This window comes from Malaclemys terrapin, chromosome 1, assembly GCF_027887155.1.
Source record: "Malaclemys terrapin pileata isolate rMalTer1 chromosome 1, rMalTer1.hap1, whole genome shotgun sequence".
In the NCBI taxonomy this organism is placed as follows: Eukaryota; Metazoa; Chordata; order Testudines; family Emydidae; genus Malaclemys; species Malaclemys terrapin.
The window spans coordinates 44,061,553-44,080,011 of record NC_071505.1 but is presented as its reverse complement, the minus strand read 5'-3'; the positions used below and the strand labels follow the sequence as shown (position 1 = coordinate 44,080,011).

Sequence of the window (18,459 nt, the reverse complement as noted above, 5' to 3'; positions counted from 1 at the left end):
AACATTCTATGAGGATATGTGTAGTATTTCCCTATGGCTAACAGCCTGAAAGCGTCAGCCTCGTTCTGCAAGCCATCCAGACATCTGTCTGCGTCATTTGACTACCAACAAAATATGTTTGATTACCAATGGGAACCAGGCCCCTTCCATGAAAAGTCTAGTAAAAAACCTTGCAGTCACTGTTACTTTGTTATAGTTTGGAACTAATTAGCCATGGAGGCTATTGAAAAGGATTCACCCAGGTACAATTTTCAGACATTGATTTATTACTTGTAAAAGGAGTCAGACTAATAGCTAAGGAAACTGAAGTCCTTTGTTTATCTATTCCTGCAGTGAAAGCTTCTCCCATGCTGCCCCAGCTATGTCCTCAACCCAGTTTTGAGGGGATTAATAGTTAATTTATCATTCTAATTCAAACACTGGGTGACAATGGCAATGTTTTGCATGGGTGATGTGGACACACATCAACAAGGAAGTGGACTGAAACTACTAATTCACAGGTTTAGGAGTGGTAGCCGTGTTAGTCTCTATCAGCAAAAACAAAGAGGAGTCCTTGTGGCACCTTAGAGACTAACAAATTTATTTGGGCATAAGCTTTCGTGGGCTAAAACCCACTTCATCAGATGCATGGAGTGAAAAATACAGTAAGCAGAATATATATTATAGCACATGAAAAGATGGGAGTTAGCACTGACCCCCATTTGGTAAGGCAACTCTCAGCTTTTCATATGCTAGAATATATATTCTGCTTACTGTATTTTTCACTCCATGCATCTGATGAAATGGGTTTTAGCCCACGAAAGCTTATGCCCAAATAAATTTGTTAGTCTCTAAGGGTACGTCTATACTACCCTCCGGATCGGTGGGTAGTGATCAATCTATCGGGGATTGATTTATCGCGTTTACGCAATAAATCGATCCCCGATCGCTCTGCCGTCAACTCTGGAACTCCACCACGGCGAGAAGCGGAAGCGGAGTCAATGGGGGAGCGGCGGCCGTCCATCCCGCGCCGCGAAGACGTGAAGTAAGTGATTCTAAGTCGATCTAAGATATGTCGACTTCAGCTACGCTATTCTCGTAGCTGAAGTTGCGTATCTTAGATCGATCCCCCTCTCCCCCGAGTGTAGACCAGGCCTAAGGTGCCACAAGGACTCCTCGTTGTTTTTACTAATTCACAACGTAGGCCACTGAGTGCCATCCTGTCCTTCAAAATTAATAGTCTCCACAGCCAAATTATCTGATAGCTGCAGAGTTTAGATGTCTCAGTTTACCAAGTTCTATCAGTATGCACAAATAATCATTTAAAGCTTGTGTCCTTTTCAAAACAACCTGACTCTACACAAGAGTTATAGTTGTATTTTTTTTTTCAATTTTTTACAACTCCATTACACTATTACCGTTCATTTTCTTATAATCCAGAACTACTTTTCTGTAGTGAGATCAGTATCCCTGTGTTTTTAATTTTCAGATATATTTGTCCAAGTTATTTTTCTGATTAGTCCTTTTGCCATTATTATTGTCTTTTTCTAATTAAACCAACACAAAATTCATTATAAACAGTAAAAGCTCCCCCCCCATTCATATTCTCCTATGAGACATCAGTTTGTGCTGTTACCAACATTTACTTTACCATCTCTCCTTTATGGTAAGGAAGAAATTAATAAACACTTAGGAATTAGATTAATGCCTTCAAACAATTATTATTATTCACTAGCTAAGGCTGTACTGTACCAGTCAATGGAGCTTCATGAAGGCACAAGTGTCCCTGCAAGATCATGTTTAAGAATTCAACAAGACATAGTTGAACACAGTCCCCCTGCCCTGAGGAAATTACAGAATAATGTCTCTTTCCCTTTCAGTATCATAGGATCTTATTAAAAACTAAATCTTTTTTTTGCACAATCCAATGAATCAAATTATTCTTTTCAATAGGTTTTCCCTTTTTCATACAAAGGCAATTCATACAAAATGCTTCTTTGAGCAACAAAAGCCTCTTTCCCCTGATTAACAGCCCAATTCAGTATTGATATAGGGTGCCCTTTGCCCATGCACCTCAAAGGTTCTTGAAATGTTCCTTGATTCCAGGCAAGTCTCCCAGAAAGAAGTGAACTAAATGCTGTTCCACAATCAGCACAGGGTTGCAGAACCAGCTCTGCAGTCCCTGTGTGCTCAAAGGTGTGTCTTTCTGTGCAACTGGTGGAAAAGACAAGGCTAGGCAGGAAAAAGGGTGTGGCCAGCCTGAGGAGATATCACTCCACATTCCATACTTGCCAAAAGGAATGCATAGTTAGAGCAGTGGAGCTAGCTTCACTCCAGCCTTAGAGTTGTACTAACAATAGAGCTGGGTGACATTTTTTGACCGAAACTTTTTTGGCACAAAATACCGATTCAGTGATACGGAAACATTCAACTGAGTTCATGTTGGTTTTATCAAAAATTGTTTCGGTCAGAAAAAAAAAACAAAGAATTTTCCAAAAATCAAAATATTTCAAATTTTCAATTTGAAACAACTTTGATTCTAAAATGTCCTTCAGTTTTATTTAAAAAAATTAAAAAGTTTAAAAATGCTCAAAAGTCTAAACAAAACGTTTTGCTTGAGGTTGAACTAAATGTGTCATTTGACTTAAAACCTTTTCTTAAGACTTTTTGATGCACCAAAAATTTTGGACATTTTTGTTTTCAGGTCAACCCAAAATATATATCTTTTTAATTTTCAGCAAACCAAAAAAATTAATCAGTTATTCGCTCCGCTCTAATTACCAGGCTAGACACAGACCTAGACCCTGAGTCCTTCTAAATCTACTGTTACAGGGGACGATAAGCATATCACATAGGGCAGACAAAATATCCCCACTCACCTGGCTTTTATGGGTCCACGGCCACAGTTTACAAATAGTTGTCACAGTGACTCAAAGTGTCCAAAGCTAGAACCATATTATACATTGTTGATAGAAAAACAAGGTGGAAAGTGCAGCCATTTCCAATACCAACAGACAGGTGTGTGGCTGGTTGCTACTGCACAGATGTGCTGAAAAGTCCAGTGTGATGTACAATAACTGCCACTATACTGGTGGCCATATCACACTGTCATCTCTGCTGCCATAGTTAGGAGCCATTTTCCTGCTTAGCCATTTGGCTATGAGTGGTTGCTGGACAGCTCTTCCCTCTCTGACAGTCTGGGCAATAGGGTCCTGAACTAGAGCATCTGTTCTTCCCAGGCACTGTGTAACAGAGTGCTCAAGACTGATGTTAGTTGCAAGAGGTGGGACGAATAGAGCATATGCACTTGCATAGATCCCGATCACTTGCAGGAGGATTTGGGCACTCCCGCTAGCTGCACGCCTGCCCCTCTGGAGGGGGTGGGAGATGTGCCACTAGAATACACAGCTCCTTATGTTAGCTGCTTATTCTTACTGACCGAGGGGCAGGAGTTATGTCAACAGCACTGCACAGTCAGAACTCTGTGCAGAAAAGCAATCCCTACCTCTCCATACAGTGCTACAGGATGCTGAGCATCCTCGGTCCCCAGCTTCAATGGGTATTGAGAGGGAGGTGCTGAGCACCCTTTCAGAATTGAGTCCCACTGTATCTACTGTCCTTCATATCTTTAAACTAACCTAACCCAGATATTTCCGTTGCTGGCACCCGGATGTCTCCATCTGGTTTAGCCAACTTTCTCACATGGTTCTGGCAATGAAGTCTTTGTGGCTGCCCCCTGATGTTTTGGGCCCCACACTACAAGAAGGATGTGGAAAAATTGGAAAGAGTCCAGCGGAGGGCAACAAAAATGATTAGGGGTCTGGAGCACATAACTTATGAGGAGAGGCTGAGGGAACTGGGATTGTTTAGTCTGCAGAAGAGAAGAACGAGGGGGGAATTTGATAGCTGCTTTCAACTACCTGAAAGGGGGTTCCAAAGAGGATGGAACTAGACTGTTCTCAGTGGTAGCAGATGACAGAACAAGGAGCAATGGTCTCAAGTTGCAGTTGGGGGGGTTTAGGTTGGATATTAGGAAAAACTTTTTCACTAGGGCCTTGGCTACACTTACCAGGTAGTTCGACGGCTGGAAATCGAAGTTCTGGGTTCGACTTATCGCGTCTAGTCTGGACGCGATAAGTCGAACCCGGAAGTGCTCGCCGTCGACTGCGGTACTCCAGCTCGGCGAGAGGAGTACCACGGAGTCGATGGGGGAGCCTGCCTGCCGCGTGTGGACCAAGGTAAGTTCGAACTAAGGTACTTCGACTTCAGCTACGTTATTCACGTAGCTGAAGTTGCGTACCTTAGTTCGAATTGGGGGGGTAGTGTAGACCAAGCCTAAGAGAGTGGTGAAGTACTGGAATGGGTTACCTAGGGGAGTGGTGGAATCTCCTTCCTTAGAGGTTTTTTAAGGTCAGGCTTGACAAAGCCCTGGCTGGGATGATTTAGTTGGAGATTGGTCCTGCTTTGAGCAGGGGGTTGGACTAGATGACCTCCTGAGGTCCCTTCTAACCCTGAAATTCTATGATCCAGATGCAGTTCTCTTTGGATGGTTCCATTTGCAGTTGCTGTGATTCCCAGTAGCTCCCAGATGCTCAACACTTTCTACCATTTGTGATACATGAATGTGCATGCGCACGCACACACACGCACGTTATTATGTGTTTATGAAGGCAAGGACATGGAATGTGCCTTGCACTTAGAGCAGAAGGTAGTGGCGTTTGTGATGGTCCTTAGCTCCCGTGGTAATTCATCCCACAGTCTCAGGACAGCCCCTGAGAAAGCTCGATCTCCTGGACAGATGAGCTTTACTCTGTGGTGAGGTTGTGCAATGAGGTCACTTTAATGTTGCTGTTTAACTTGTCAAAGTCCACCCATGTGAGTTATTTGAATGAAAAACGCTGGTCAGAACAGGAAATAGATTAACTCTCCACCCTATTCCAATACAAAAATATCTAAACTCTATTCACTCAAACATCGCCTCAAAAACTTCACCTTAGAGATGGAAAATGTTAGCCCAAAAAGAATTGTTTCAGAAAGTAACAAGTATCTAACAACAGGGGTTTAAAATGAAAACTATGTTGCAAACTTTTAAGGAAAATATTAGTAAAAGAAAAGTCAGACTTAAAAAATCCAAAACCAGTAAAACCTACATATATATATTCTCAAATACAAATCATTCTTATTTTAATCTGAATTTAAATTTAGGGGCAGATCTGGCTTCCCATAAACATTATACTACAACATTCAAAAACACTTAAATCCATCTTTCAAAAAGATAGGCCAACTAGCATGAGAAATGTACAATGCATTAACCACAAAAGTAATTTTATAGTTTAAAACACTGGAGAATACATTTTGAGAGACATTCACAAAATTGTGTGCCCCTTACTTCCCCAGCTACACCTTAGGCACCATGAGTTTTAACAAACAACAAGCTGATGAAAGCCATGGTATCAGAAAATGATGAACTCCAGTCTCTGTCCTGTCTAATGCTAAACTCTACAGACCCAATGCTAAGTACCTCTGTCAGTTATTTATTTTTTCTCTTTCACTGGTTGGTTAATAATAATGAAATCCTCAGAGTTTGTAAATAACAAAATTCCTGTGCCAAATATTTGTACAAGGTAATGGAGCAGCTGTGATTTTGTTAGTACTGTACTTGGGTCACAATGGATTCCTCTATTACCACAACAATACCTGCTGCCACAAGACAGACTCAAGTTCAATTATCAAGAGGCTGACTCTCTCACTAACCCATGCTGGCAGGAGCAAGGAGAGCTGCAAAGAGCCAGGTGTTGCTATAGATTTCTGTAACTAGTATTCTATAGAGAACAAGATTTCCATCTAGAGAAAGCCACATTTGTCGTTATAGTGGACTTCTTACATCGTAATAAACAGCCAAATTCAATCCTCTGTAACACCGAGGCATCCCAACTGATTTAAATGGAATTGTATGGATGTAAAAGAATCTGTTCCAAAGTAAGCAACATAAAACACTGGTTCATACTCCGGTTGTGTTTGTCAGGTCATGGCTACAGTTTCTCTTAAGCTGCTAAGGGCTCAGATACTACAGTGATAAGTATGGTATAAAAACCAATATAGAATACAATTCTACTGAGAAATATAAATCCTTTGAGCTTATCTGCTATCATGGCACATTTGGCTGCATCTACACAACAACTTAGTTTAACAATGGTTAAACTCATTTGTGGTTGAACCCAGTTCTTACACAACTTGGTCTGGCTGGTGTGGATCGGGGCAAAACAGATTATATCCTGGTTCTATCATAACTGAGTGAAAAACATACTGTTAAACAAGTGTTTTGTCTGCATAGAGAATGTTTTAATAAATATTGTTTGGAGGATAAACAGTTTCCCACCATGTTTGTGACAAATGCTATCAGCAAACAGATTAACCCTAATATTTATCAAAATGTTTCCAACAGCTTTTCCTTTTATTAATTTAGTAAGGCTTTTGACACAGTCCCACATGACATTCTCATAAACAAACTAGGGAAAAGTAGTCTAGATAAAATTACTATACTGAGCTCAAAGAGTAGTTATCAATGGTTTGCTGTTAAACTGGGAGGGCATATCTAGTGGGGTCCCACAGGAGTCAATCCTGGGTCTGATACTATTCAATATTTTCATTAATGACTTGGATAATGGAGTAGAGAGTAAGCTTATAAAATTTGCAAATGACACCAAGCTGGGAGGAACTGCAAGTACTCTGGAGGACAGGATTAGAATTCAAAACAACCTTGACAAAATGGAGAATTGGGGTCTGAAATCAACAAGATTAAATTCAATACTGATAAATGCAAAGTATTTCAATTAGGGAAGGACAAATTGGAGAGAGTCTAGAGAAGAACAACAAAAAAGGACAGAGGACTGAACCAGATATCCAGAGCCCTAGGCTAGCTCCCTACCCATAGGACCATCCTGCGAAACAATAGGAAATGGAGCGAGTCATTATACTGAAAAATATATTCCCTGTACTCAAGAAAAAAAATATAAAAGATAACCTGCATGCTTGATATTAAGGGGAAACCCATTTATACTGTTTTAACTGAAAAATAAAAAATATTTTAATTTTTATATGTAAAGATTGTGCCACTGCTATCCAAATTGATATGACCTTGCATAAGTGTCAAATGCATTAATTAAATTTGTCTGTTTTCCCACTTATAAATCTAGTAGCTTATATGCAGTATTCCCCTTTCTTTATCCCTCCTCCCCTTTAAAAAAAAATTTAAAAAACCCACAATTCAGGCTCCATCATTTCAGAGGGCAATTTTCCAGGCACGAAGGGCAGTTAGGTGAAAGCCATGGGGAGTTAGGCACCTAAATGCTTTTTGTGCCTTTGAAAATCTCCTTCTCAGTGTAGGTCATATGGAAGAGAAATAGAAGATTTTCATTTTTAAACTAAACACAAAAAGAAGAACAGGAGTACTTGTGGCACCTTAGAGACTAACAGATTTATTAGAGCATAAGCTTTCGTGGACTACAGCCCACTTCTTCGGATGCATATAGAATGGAACATATATTGAGGAGATATATATACACACATACAGAGAGCATAAACAGGTGGGAGTTGTCTTACCAACTCTGAGAGGCCAATTAATTAAGAGAAAAAAAACTTTTGAAGTGATAATCAAGCTAGCCCAGTACAGACAGTTTGATAAGAAGTGTGAGAATACTTACAAGGGGAGATAGATTCAATGTTTGTAATGGCTCAGCCATTCCCAGTCCTTATTCAAACCGGAGTTGATTGTGTCTAGTTTACATATCAATTCTAGCTCAGCAGTCTCTCGTTGGAGTCTATATGCATCCGAAGAAGTGGGCTGTAGTCCACGAAAGCTTATGCTCTAATAAATTTGTTAGTCTCTAAGGTGCCACAAGTACTCCTGTTCTTCTTTTTGCGGATACAGACTAACACGGCTGCTACTCTGAAACCTAAACACAAAAGTAATTCTTACATGAGATGCAAGTTAGTTTAGAAGACCTGTAAGGTTGAAAAATGAAAAATTAGTGAAATCTATGTGCCTTACACATACTGTAGCATCCTGATAGTCTCCTCAAATGAATTTATCAACTTGAGTATTTTTTTAAATCATATGCCTTTCAAGTGTTTTTTCACAACCAGATCCAGCAAGAGTGTAATTCAGACCTAAATCTTTAAATCCCAGCATCTTTCATTCTACATTACGCAAGAAACTAGTCTGCTCTCCTAGGGGCTACTCTAGTAAGTGATCAGTGCTTCAATTCCCATGGGCACCAATAAAAGTTGAAGTCACACTGTATCCTTCAGGATTGGGGCCCTAAATTGTTAACATTGTTTCTCATTTGTCTTTACTTCTTACATTCGCTCCTTTACTGAAATTACAAAGGAAACAGGCTATACAACAAAGTTGTATTGCACTAAATCGTGAATGACTGGACTTACTTGCTTAGTAATAATATCTGTTTAATTTTAGAATGGCACTGATTTAAATTCATAGGTTGTTCTTTCATTGTGCCAAGGCTTCCATTATAGGACTAGTGCTGTTAAACTGCATCAGCTGAATGCTACATAGTAAATAACAGGCTGTTTCATCTTATGGGCAGCAATCAAACCTAACTGAAATTAACTTAGTAGTCTCATCTCACTACCTAGTAGTAAACTGGCCATTCTACGAAAACCACACAGATACTATCACAACAGGCAATCTCTGATTTGGAGAAATCCTCAAAAGAGGTGATAGAAAGCCTGATTCCTTAAAGTATTCATCTCCACTTCAGGGCTTTGGTCATTTTTAACAGAGAGCAAAGAAATTCACATTACAGCTGCTCATAATGCACATGGTGTCTTTATTACAGACATCTTCAGTCACACAGTCTACTAATTTTCATGAATATAAATACTAAACACAATTTAAATTAAAAAATAAAAATTACATCTACATAACAGTCAGATCAACAAGAGATACTAGAGACTGTAAGCAAATGTATATAGTATATACACAGAGAGAGCAGAGATTGCCATATGTATTTGTAAACATACAAACTCTTAATAGATCAAATCTACATAAACAGACCGAACTCCATTTTAACCAAATTAAAGTTTTCGCAGTTTAGGTCACTGCCAAGTGATCATATGTAAGCTACAGAAGATGATAAATTATGATCTTGTAGTTACATTCTGTTGTTATTAAGCAGGATAAACATGTCAGTTCAGTTTATGTGTATAGCTCATTTTAAGCTGAAAAGCTTTCAAATATTTAACTACAAATAGAATTTGAAGAACAAATGACTGCAATTTGCTCAGAGTGGTACAAATTTACTAATGATTGCTAGATTGGCTCTTCATTAAAAAGTTTTACTTATTCAGTTGTATTATTCTATTCATGTTTGGGGAATCTAAGTATTAAGACTCTTAAATGTTATATTTTTTAAAACATTCAATTAAACACGGTGCCTAAGAATTTCAGTCTTTGGTTCCAGACTTTTTGGGGTTAGTCATTTTAACTGTTTGTGTATCTCAAAAGGAAAAATAAAAGCATGACAGAGAAGGCTGTTAATATTTTACACCTGGTTTCTTTCCTTATCTTTCAGTGAAACTGGTTTTGCAAAAGCTTGTTCTGTTGATGCATCACTTTTCTGATTAGTTTGGTGAATGGAGTATTGACTTATGGTTGCACATCTCTGCAGTACAACAGCACTCTGCTTATTTACCAATTAGTCAAAGAGTGTGGCATACTTAAGCAAAAAATAAATGATATCTTCTTATCAGTCTGGTCAGCAAGAGCCAGTTCTCAGGCTCTCGAGAGTGAAATATTGCACGTTAAGCTGTAGGAATGTTTTGTTTTGATTTAATGTGATTTGACTGCTTAATACACATTAAATTAATTTATTTCCAGATTGTATTAAAAACTATAACCATTTCTTCTTCTCAGTTGGCATTTTAAATAAAATGCTGCACCTCCTAGGTTGCCAATTTTTTTTTTTTAATTCTGAAAAAATGAAAAGGATTTTTTTCAAATTTTCAGCCAAATATAAAATGTATTGTTAGGACATAATTAACAGGGCTTCATAGTGTATTTACCTTCATTCTTGTCTTAAAATCATAGCAATTAGTGATTTTTTTCATACAATAAAAGTGTTTTATAAAAAAAAAAATCTTAAAAACTCTGGCAAAAGTATAGTTTGACAATGTAATAAAAACCTAAAGGGTCTCACGATGTCAACAACTTTTCTCTTTACATAAAATAAAAATGCTTTACCCCTTTATGTTAAAAATTTACCTAATGCAATAACTAATGTTTGAGAGTTAGCTCGGCCTAGAAAAAGTTACAAAAGACTGTCTCCCCATGTAAATAATATAATTCACAAAATAATTATACAGTCAGGAATTACAGAAATCTCTTTTTATCATTTTCCTGCCAGAACTAGTAAATCTGTAATGTAGGTCTTGGAACCTGCTCCCATTGACTTCGATGGTGCAAGACCAAGCCTGGAAATAGTATTTTTTTTTTAAATGTATTCCTATTCTAGTACTGTAGGCTAAAATGAGCATTTCTCTTAAAATATGGAATCATGAAACAATAATCCCAATATTAAGGTTTTAAGAAATACACCAGAGGACAAATAGTGCTTGCTACTGTTGCAACTAGCAGAACACAATAATAATTAGTGCTACAGAACTTTCAATGATAATGCCAAATAACGGTCAAAGTCAGCCCTCTTAAACAAGCCTCTCTGATATGAAGCCCTCATAACTCTTTTTTGACTGTATCACATACTATAATTGTATCTTCTATTAAATAAAGTGGATAAAAATGATGTAGGGTAAATCACACATTCTTTCAGCTTTTCTTCCTCATTTTTCACAAAAATTGAGAAAATTAGGCTGGAATAGACATATGCATAAAATGCAGCTTTAGAAACTTCCAGGGACACCTGACATGCCCTGGAGTCACCAGCTCCATTACTATATGGCTGCTCCTGGGTAGTTCCTACATGCTAAAGGATTTTACTTCTTTGCTTATGTAACCCACACACCTCTTGGGTGTAGTGTTCTGTCCCATCTAGCGGCACCAAGACCACTTACAGAGAGAGATAAAATGAGTCTGCTCTCAGCCAGTTAGTTTTAGCTCATGCTTTATGCTCCAGAGGTCCCAGGTTCGATCCTGGCGACGACCGGGGTACTGTCGGTGTTACACTTACTCCTGCTGGAATTACAGTGATCACCAAAAGATTTATGAATCTGTCTCATTCCAGTACAATAGTCCCCATACAAGGCTGTGGACTGCTTGGGTTCCATTTAATCCCCACGTTAAAGGATTAAAGCCCAATCTTCACCACCACTGCATTCCAGGTGGAGTTGAAGACACTCAGCACCTTGTAGGGTCAGGCCCTAATCAGGCTTAAGTTGTGCATACAGCCTTGCGCAAGGGAGAATTTCACTCTCCAAGTCTGTTGCTGGCTTGAAGTTTTATAGCCTCCCAGGGAAGGAGAAAGTTGGCAACTTGAAATTGAGTTTTTAATTACCCCCGACCAACTGCAAAATTCCAGATGCAAATAATAGAATTCAAACCTCACAGTCGAAAATCAGCTAGTTAGACACATAAATGCTGTTATTTGTGCCTACAACTGATTGTGGGTATAGAAGTAGAAGCCAGGTTAATTAAAAAGTTAGTTACTAAAAGTCAGGCCTATAATAAAAGGGTTTGTTTCAGATCACACGGACTCATTTTCCTGCACTGATTAGTACTAGAATTGTTCTGAATGATTCCTCCACTACTGACATCAACTAGGTTTTTGCAATTCACATTGCTTGCCTTTCAATAACAACTTTGTGTACCCTGGGGGCTTGTCTTCACTACGGGGGTAAATGGACCTAAGTTACGCTACTCCAGCTACGTACCTTAGGTCGATTTACCCCAATGTCTTCACTGCGCTGCGTCAACAGGAGACATTCTCCAGTTGACTTACCTTATTCTTCTTGGAGAGCTGGAGTACTGGAGTCGACTGGAGAGCACTCTGCCGTTGATTTAGCAAGTCTTCACTAGACCCGCTAAATTGACACGCGCTGCATCGATTGCAGCAGCGTCAATCTCCCCGGTAGTGAAAAAAAGCCCTGGTATAATGAATTTTTTCCTACAGTGCGTTTTGCAATTATAATACAACACTGACATAACTAAACAAGATAACAAAAATAATCACAAGATAGGATGTTCATATGGGGCAGGGATTGCAAACATTTTTCTTCCTTGTTTAAATGAAATAGAAGTTAATTGTTTTTGAAGGTGAAAACATACCCATACAAGAAGCAAGAGGCTTCTTTTCACTGTTCCACAGTACCCCAACATCCCCACAATGATAAGGAAACAGCAGACTGCAATCATGACTGGATGGACCACAGGAAAATAAGTCAAAATGACAGCCTCCTCCACTCTGAAAACAAATACAGCCCAGAATTAAAATAATAAAGTACTACCCCAAAATCAAAGCACCTAAACGTAAAATAATAATATTACAGTCTAAAAAGCAAATAGCATTAACTATTTGCTACATAATTTAAAATGTGTTAGCAGTCTGGGATCATGGAAATCATTTAAATGGAGTTTTTAAAGTCCTATGTTTCTTCCAAGTTATGGAAGATTGGATACTTAGATTGCTGCTCTTTGGGGCAGAGATTTTTTGTTCTGTGTTTGTACAGCACCTAGCTCTTGGGTCCTGATTCCTGACTGGGACGTCCAGGTGCTACAGTAATAAAATATATTATTAATACTTTGTGTTATTATTATTAATAATAATAATTCTGAATTCACTAAGACTGAGTGAAGCAGTCAAAATATACTCTAGTTTAATATACTTGCAGAGTAGGTAGCCCAAAACAGCAATAAAGAGATGCAGAGAGATCAAAAAAGGAACTAGGTAAGGGGGGAATTACTTAACAGGTCTTTTCCCATCTGTCACAAGGTGACTGGCCCCTTTAAGAGGGAGCAGGGTCCAGTGCACCTGTGGCTGATTGCCTGCTGCCCAATTTGGCTTAAGGGAAGGCACATGGGCCTTATAAAGAGGAAACAGGAAGAGGAAGGTTGGGGATAGAATGAAGCTGCAGAGGAATGCTGCTCAAAATGCACAGGAAGGAAGCAGCTGAGGAAGCTGCTGGAGGAATGGCCCAAAAGTTCAGCCAACTGTCCAGGAACCAAACCAGATGCAGGGGCCTCAAATGATTCTGCAGAAAATCCCAGTGAGATGCTCTGAGCAACAGCAGAATTCCCTGACTGGGGTTGTCAAAGAAAGTGTGGAATTTGTTGCCAAGGATCTGAAAGTTTAGGAAAATGCTGTTAACTAGATCCCTGATACAAGCACCAATTACCTCTACAAACTATAGAGCCAGATGAAGGCTCTCTGGCAGAAACTGGATGACAGGATGAAGGTTCGTGAGGCTCAGATCCAGGAAATAAGACAGAGGTGTTCCCAAGCTATGGATAGGTTGGCTAAGCAATGGAGTGAACCAAGCAACTAGAGGCAGTCCTTAAAAAGGTGAGAAAGCTTTTACAAGCTAAAGGCATCAATGCTTTGGATTTGAGATTCCTATTTCAAGAAGCAGCACACCAAGAGCCAGTCCAAAACACTGTGCTTGGGTATAATTGGGCTTGGATACCCTGTGGTACAAACACAGAAGAAAGTGCCAGATAGAAGCTATAGTTGGAGAAGGCTACAATAGACACCCAGGAGAAGTCTAAGAGTCTCACTAAACTCAAGAATGGGCACAAAGCCATGGTCATAACTCTGGTAGAGTGCCTACTTCATGGAAAAAAGCAGATGCCAGAGTTGGAGATAACTTGTGGAAAGCTTGAGGGGAACTCCACCAAGCTGCATAACCGGAGTGCTGAGCTGCAGCCTCTGATCACAGAACTCAAGAGACAACTGGCTGAGAAAGAAGAGGAACTAAAAGGAGCCTTGACTAAGGTGGCAGAAGGAGCAGCCCAGAAGAACATAGGCCAGCAGGAAATCCACAAGCTGGAATCTCAGGTCACTGAACTTCAGGGAGACCTTGAGTCAGAGCAAGTAGCCAGAAATAAAACAGAATTCCCTCAGGTCCTGCTTCTGGGTGAGCTGGAGGCACTGAAAACAGAGACAAAAGACACAACAAACTGCACAACTGCACATCGGGAACTCAGGTCAAAGCAGGAACCAGAACCGACTTTTCTGAAGATGACCCTAGATAAGTGGTTCTCAAAGCTAGTCCGCCGTTTGTTCAGGGAAAGCCCATGGCAAGCAGGGCCGGTTTGTTTACTTGCCGCATCCGCGTCCACTGGCCGCGGTTCGCCACTCCAGGCCAATGGGGGCTGCGGGAAGGGCGGCCAGCACATCCCTCGGCCTGCACTGCTTCCCGCAGCCCCCATTGGCCTGGAGCGGCGAACCGTGGCCAGTGGGAGCCGCGATCGGCCGAACCTGTGGAAATGGCAGGTAAACAAACCAGCCCGGCCTGCCAGGGGCTTTCCCTGAACAAGTGGCGGACCGGCTTTGAGAACCACTGCCCTAGATGATGAGGTGAAGACCCAGGAGGCACAAATCCAGAAGCTGAGGTAGAAACATTCACAAGCTGTGAAGGAGCTTGTAGAGCATCTGAAACAAACTGAGCAGGTGAAAATAAACCATGAGGAGGCAAAGTAGGTTCTGGAGAGCAAGCATGTGGAACTGTCCAAAGAGGTGAAGATGCTTCTGCAGGACAAAGGGGAATCAGAGCACAAGCAGAGGAAAGTAGAAGTCCAGCTCCAAAAGCTGCAGGTAAAATTTATGGGAGATGAAAGAGCGCGAACAGAGCTGGATTAGAAAGTCAGCAAACTGTAGGAGGAAATGCACCAGAAGATGAGTGTCAGCACTAAGCTGAGATAGATAGAAGATGAGAGGAATGGCCTCAGAGGACAGGGAAAAGAAGGAGGATTCAGCCAGGAGGTCCATCTGTTGACTGAAGGTCCAAGTTGCCCCGCTCTGGAAATTAAAGAGCAAATCCTTGAGGAAGAGGAGATGGGGAAAGGAAACCAGTGACTTGACTGGGGAAAACATAAAACATTAAGAAAACAATGTGGGTGGAGGAAGAACAGAAGTGGGTTCAGTTAAGAAGAATCCTAAAAGCCTCAGGCAAGGCTGTCAAAACACTAGTTACTGGAAACCCCAAGAGGAAGCTCGATATTATTATAGACTTTCCCAAAGGTGAAAGAGGCACATGTATGTACATTCAGGGATGCTCCTCCCAAAAAGGTCATGAAACAGCATTACATAAAAGTAACCAGGGTAACAGTCTGACTTTCTTGACTATTCTACAGATAGCCCAAAGACTGGACATTCAGAATGTCCGGCATGTTATAAATTATGAGATGCCAAGAATTCTTGGCAACTACATGAGTCATATAAAGTGTATTGGGCATAGCGCTAGACAACCTTTGGTTATATTGTTTGTGAGCAGAAAAACTAAGGGTATCAACAAAGATTTTCCAGACTTTCTGATATCTGCAGAAAAAGTAGTACCTGCTTGTTTGGACAATTTGACCAAAAGATGAACACTTTGGGCATAGGAAGGCTTGGGAGAGAGAGGGGGACTAGCCCCTTAAAGAGGAAGCAGGGTCCAGTGCATATGTGACTGGTTACCTGCTGCCCCGTTGGGCATTAAGGGAAGTCATGTTGGCTTTATAAAGAGGGAAACAGAAAGAGGAAGCTGGGGAGCAGAGTGAAGCTGCAGATCCTAGGAAGAGCGGATAACTGAGCACAGTGTATGGCTTAGAGCCAGTCAGACCTAAGGAAGGAGGGGGCTGTGCTCAGTGGGAGATGAGGGGAAAGAGATCAAAGAGACTTTGCTTTGGGTTTCATTTCATGTTAATAAACTCGCTTCTTGGGGTGTGGTTTGTTATTCATAAGCCGCTGTGGATCATGCCTGAGAACCTATGAAGGGGAAATGGAGACAGGATGCCAGAGAATTTGGCCAGAAGGTGGCACTACAGGCAGATGTGCCCTTTGACACTATCTCTGATTCCAGTGATTCAAAAAATATCACATTGTATGCTACAATGTGTATTAACTGAGGGGTTCCTTTCCCATAGAAAATTTAATTAGGAAACCCTGCTAGATTTGATAAACTGTAGCACCATCATTCAGGTACATGGATAATTAGGTTTAAGAAAAAAAGTTTACCTTGTTTCTGCAGTTAAAGTGAGGACATTATTCAGGTAGTCCCTCATCCAAGCAGAAACACCCAACACACTGATGGACATCAACTAAAAGAAAAAATGGAGTTATTCATCAAGCATTTAAAAATTCATGCAGGATCAATTGTCAAAAATATCTACTGTATCATTTATTTGAACAATATTTTCCCCATGCTGTGCTTACACGTGTTTGGAGCTGGTTATCTAAGTATTTAGAAAGGCAGTTTCAATTATCATCTCCCTTCGTTTGTATAACTGATACCTAGGAAGGCCTGCTCTTTGCTCTTCTGTAAAAAGGTGTAATTCTAACATTGGCTGACACACACAAACCCCAGTTCTCCCCAGTAGTAGACCCTAAGGAGGGCAGAAGCCATGGAGGGGAGTTACTACTGTTTCTAGCATCAATAACTCTTTCAAAGATTTCCCATCAAAACTCCAGTGGTTATCATGAAACATATGAAGCCAGCAACTTGTGAGGCATGATCCCAGAGGGGACACAAGTATTAATCAAATCAACTTATTAAGATTATTTTATTAGAGAAGGACGGTGATCACTTTGCAGTTAAACTCATAAGACTTGGTTTCAATTTCTCACTCTGACACAAACTCACTGTGTGGCCTTGGACAAGTCACTTAATCTCCTTGCCTGTTTCCCCATCTGTCACATGGGGATAACAATCCTTTGTTTAGATTGTGAGCTTTATAGCTCTTTGCTGCTTACTCTGTATCAACAGCACCAACCACAACAGATCTCAGATACAGCCATTAACCCAATACTGTAATGCAAATAATTAATTCTGAATAGCTCTCCAGTCACCATTGATTCCCTGCAAGCCCCCATGGCAACTTTGTGCAGTTGGGGTGCCACACATTAAGAGGGGGACAGTCAAAGGAAGAGCCATGGAGCAGTAATTGCCCCACAGCATGCTCTGCTCCTAGCCAGTGGGTTTCTGCTAGGAAATCTCTAAAGTATGCATGCTAGCCAGTGGGCTGCCATGGCCCTCCACCCCGCCTTTCCCTACATGTGGGTTCAGGAAGGGAGTGCCAGATTCAGCAATGCTTCTACTGAGTGGTGTATCTATGATGCTCTCACTAGTAATAGTGTCTCCTTTTGAGGAGTCCCAGATTTTCCCTTATCTAGTTCAGTGCTGGCATCATGCGTGCCCTGACAGTGAACAAAAATACTTATGAGGAACTAGTCAACTGGTACAAAACTAATACATTTTAATGGTTTCTCTGGGCCTTTATTACATTCTTGGGATTCTTTGCCTGCAGCACACGTATAGCCGGCTATTTCTGCCTTTAAAATTTCATGTAAAGTCCCAGTGGTTACTTCATCCCTTCTTTTCAAAATCACTGCACCTAATAGAGAATGCAGTCCTGGTTCTAAGCAACATCAGCAGGAACCTCAGGTGTTCTGTATGCAGTGTGCATATTCCTAAAAGTCAGTGCATGTTAAAATTCTACTGCATGTCACTGCACATTTTCTTAAAGCTCGGTGGCAGATCTATTTTGGTTGGGGAAATGGAGAGTAGAGAGCATTTTCTTCTACTGTTTAGACCTGCCATTCAGGAAGCTATTAACAAAGTAAAAAGAAGAAAAGAATTGGGATCATTTCTAAGCCAAACTCCAGGAAATCCTGCCTGGGAAAAAGAGACAAGTGACATAAAATGTTGAACAAGCAACAGACCTCTTGTTTCTAGCATTTGACTAAAAGTATTTACAAAAGCCACAAGACTATTGTACGCTTGTACAAAAAAAATAAAATAAAAGGGTCCCTGGCATTTCTGACATTATGAATGAACCATTTTCCTATGACATGATCAACAGGCAAATGAAAATAGTTTTAAACCCCTTTTGATAAATTTGATAAAGTGTTTGTAAATATTACTATCTGGTTTAAAGTATAGTAGAACTACTGAGAGTGGGATGCATTTGGCTCATTCTGTATTATTGGAAAGGCCTACAAAAGTGCTCAATAGAAGTGGAGAAAACCATCAAATCCTTACTCCTCAACAACTTCCAGATGAAGTTAAACAGGTACTGCAGAGGAAACAGCAACAGAAAGGAATTCCCATTTGCTAAACAATGCAGTGCTTTCTTCAGCACTAGACTAAGGGAAGTGTTTGGTTTTATACCATGTGGACATTTGTTTACTATGCATTGGAAGAAAACTACCAATTCCTTTTACTTACAACTGATAACCTATACCAACAACTTTATCACTGCTAATACTAACCAGACTCATAAGAACAACCTACATATGAAAGGTTTCAGATCTC

At 40.3% G+C, this 18,459-nt stretch overlaps 1 protein-coding gene across 2 annotated transcripts in view; it reads right to left on the bottom strand.

Annotated features, from left to right (window-relative positions):
• TSPAN12 (tetraspanin 12) overlaps positions 1 to 18,459 on the bottom strand; it is a 74,542-nt gene that overhangs the window by 30,075 nt on the left and 26,008 nt on the right. For both annotated transcript variants that reach the window (XM_054023430.1, XM_054023439.1), the window contains exons 3-4: positions 16,164 to 16,246; positions 12,278 to 12,413 (exon numbers count right to left, since the gene is read on the bottom strand). In XM_054023430.1, the coding sequence (XP_053879405.1) occupies positions 12,278 to 12,413; positions 16,164 to 16,246 (219 nt within the window). The remainder of the gene's footprint in view (positions 1 to 12,277; positions 12,414 to 16,163; positions 16,247 to 18,459) is intronic.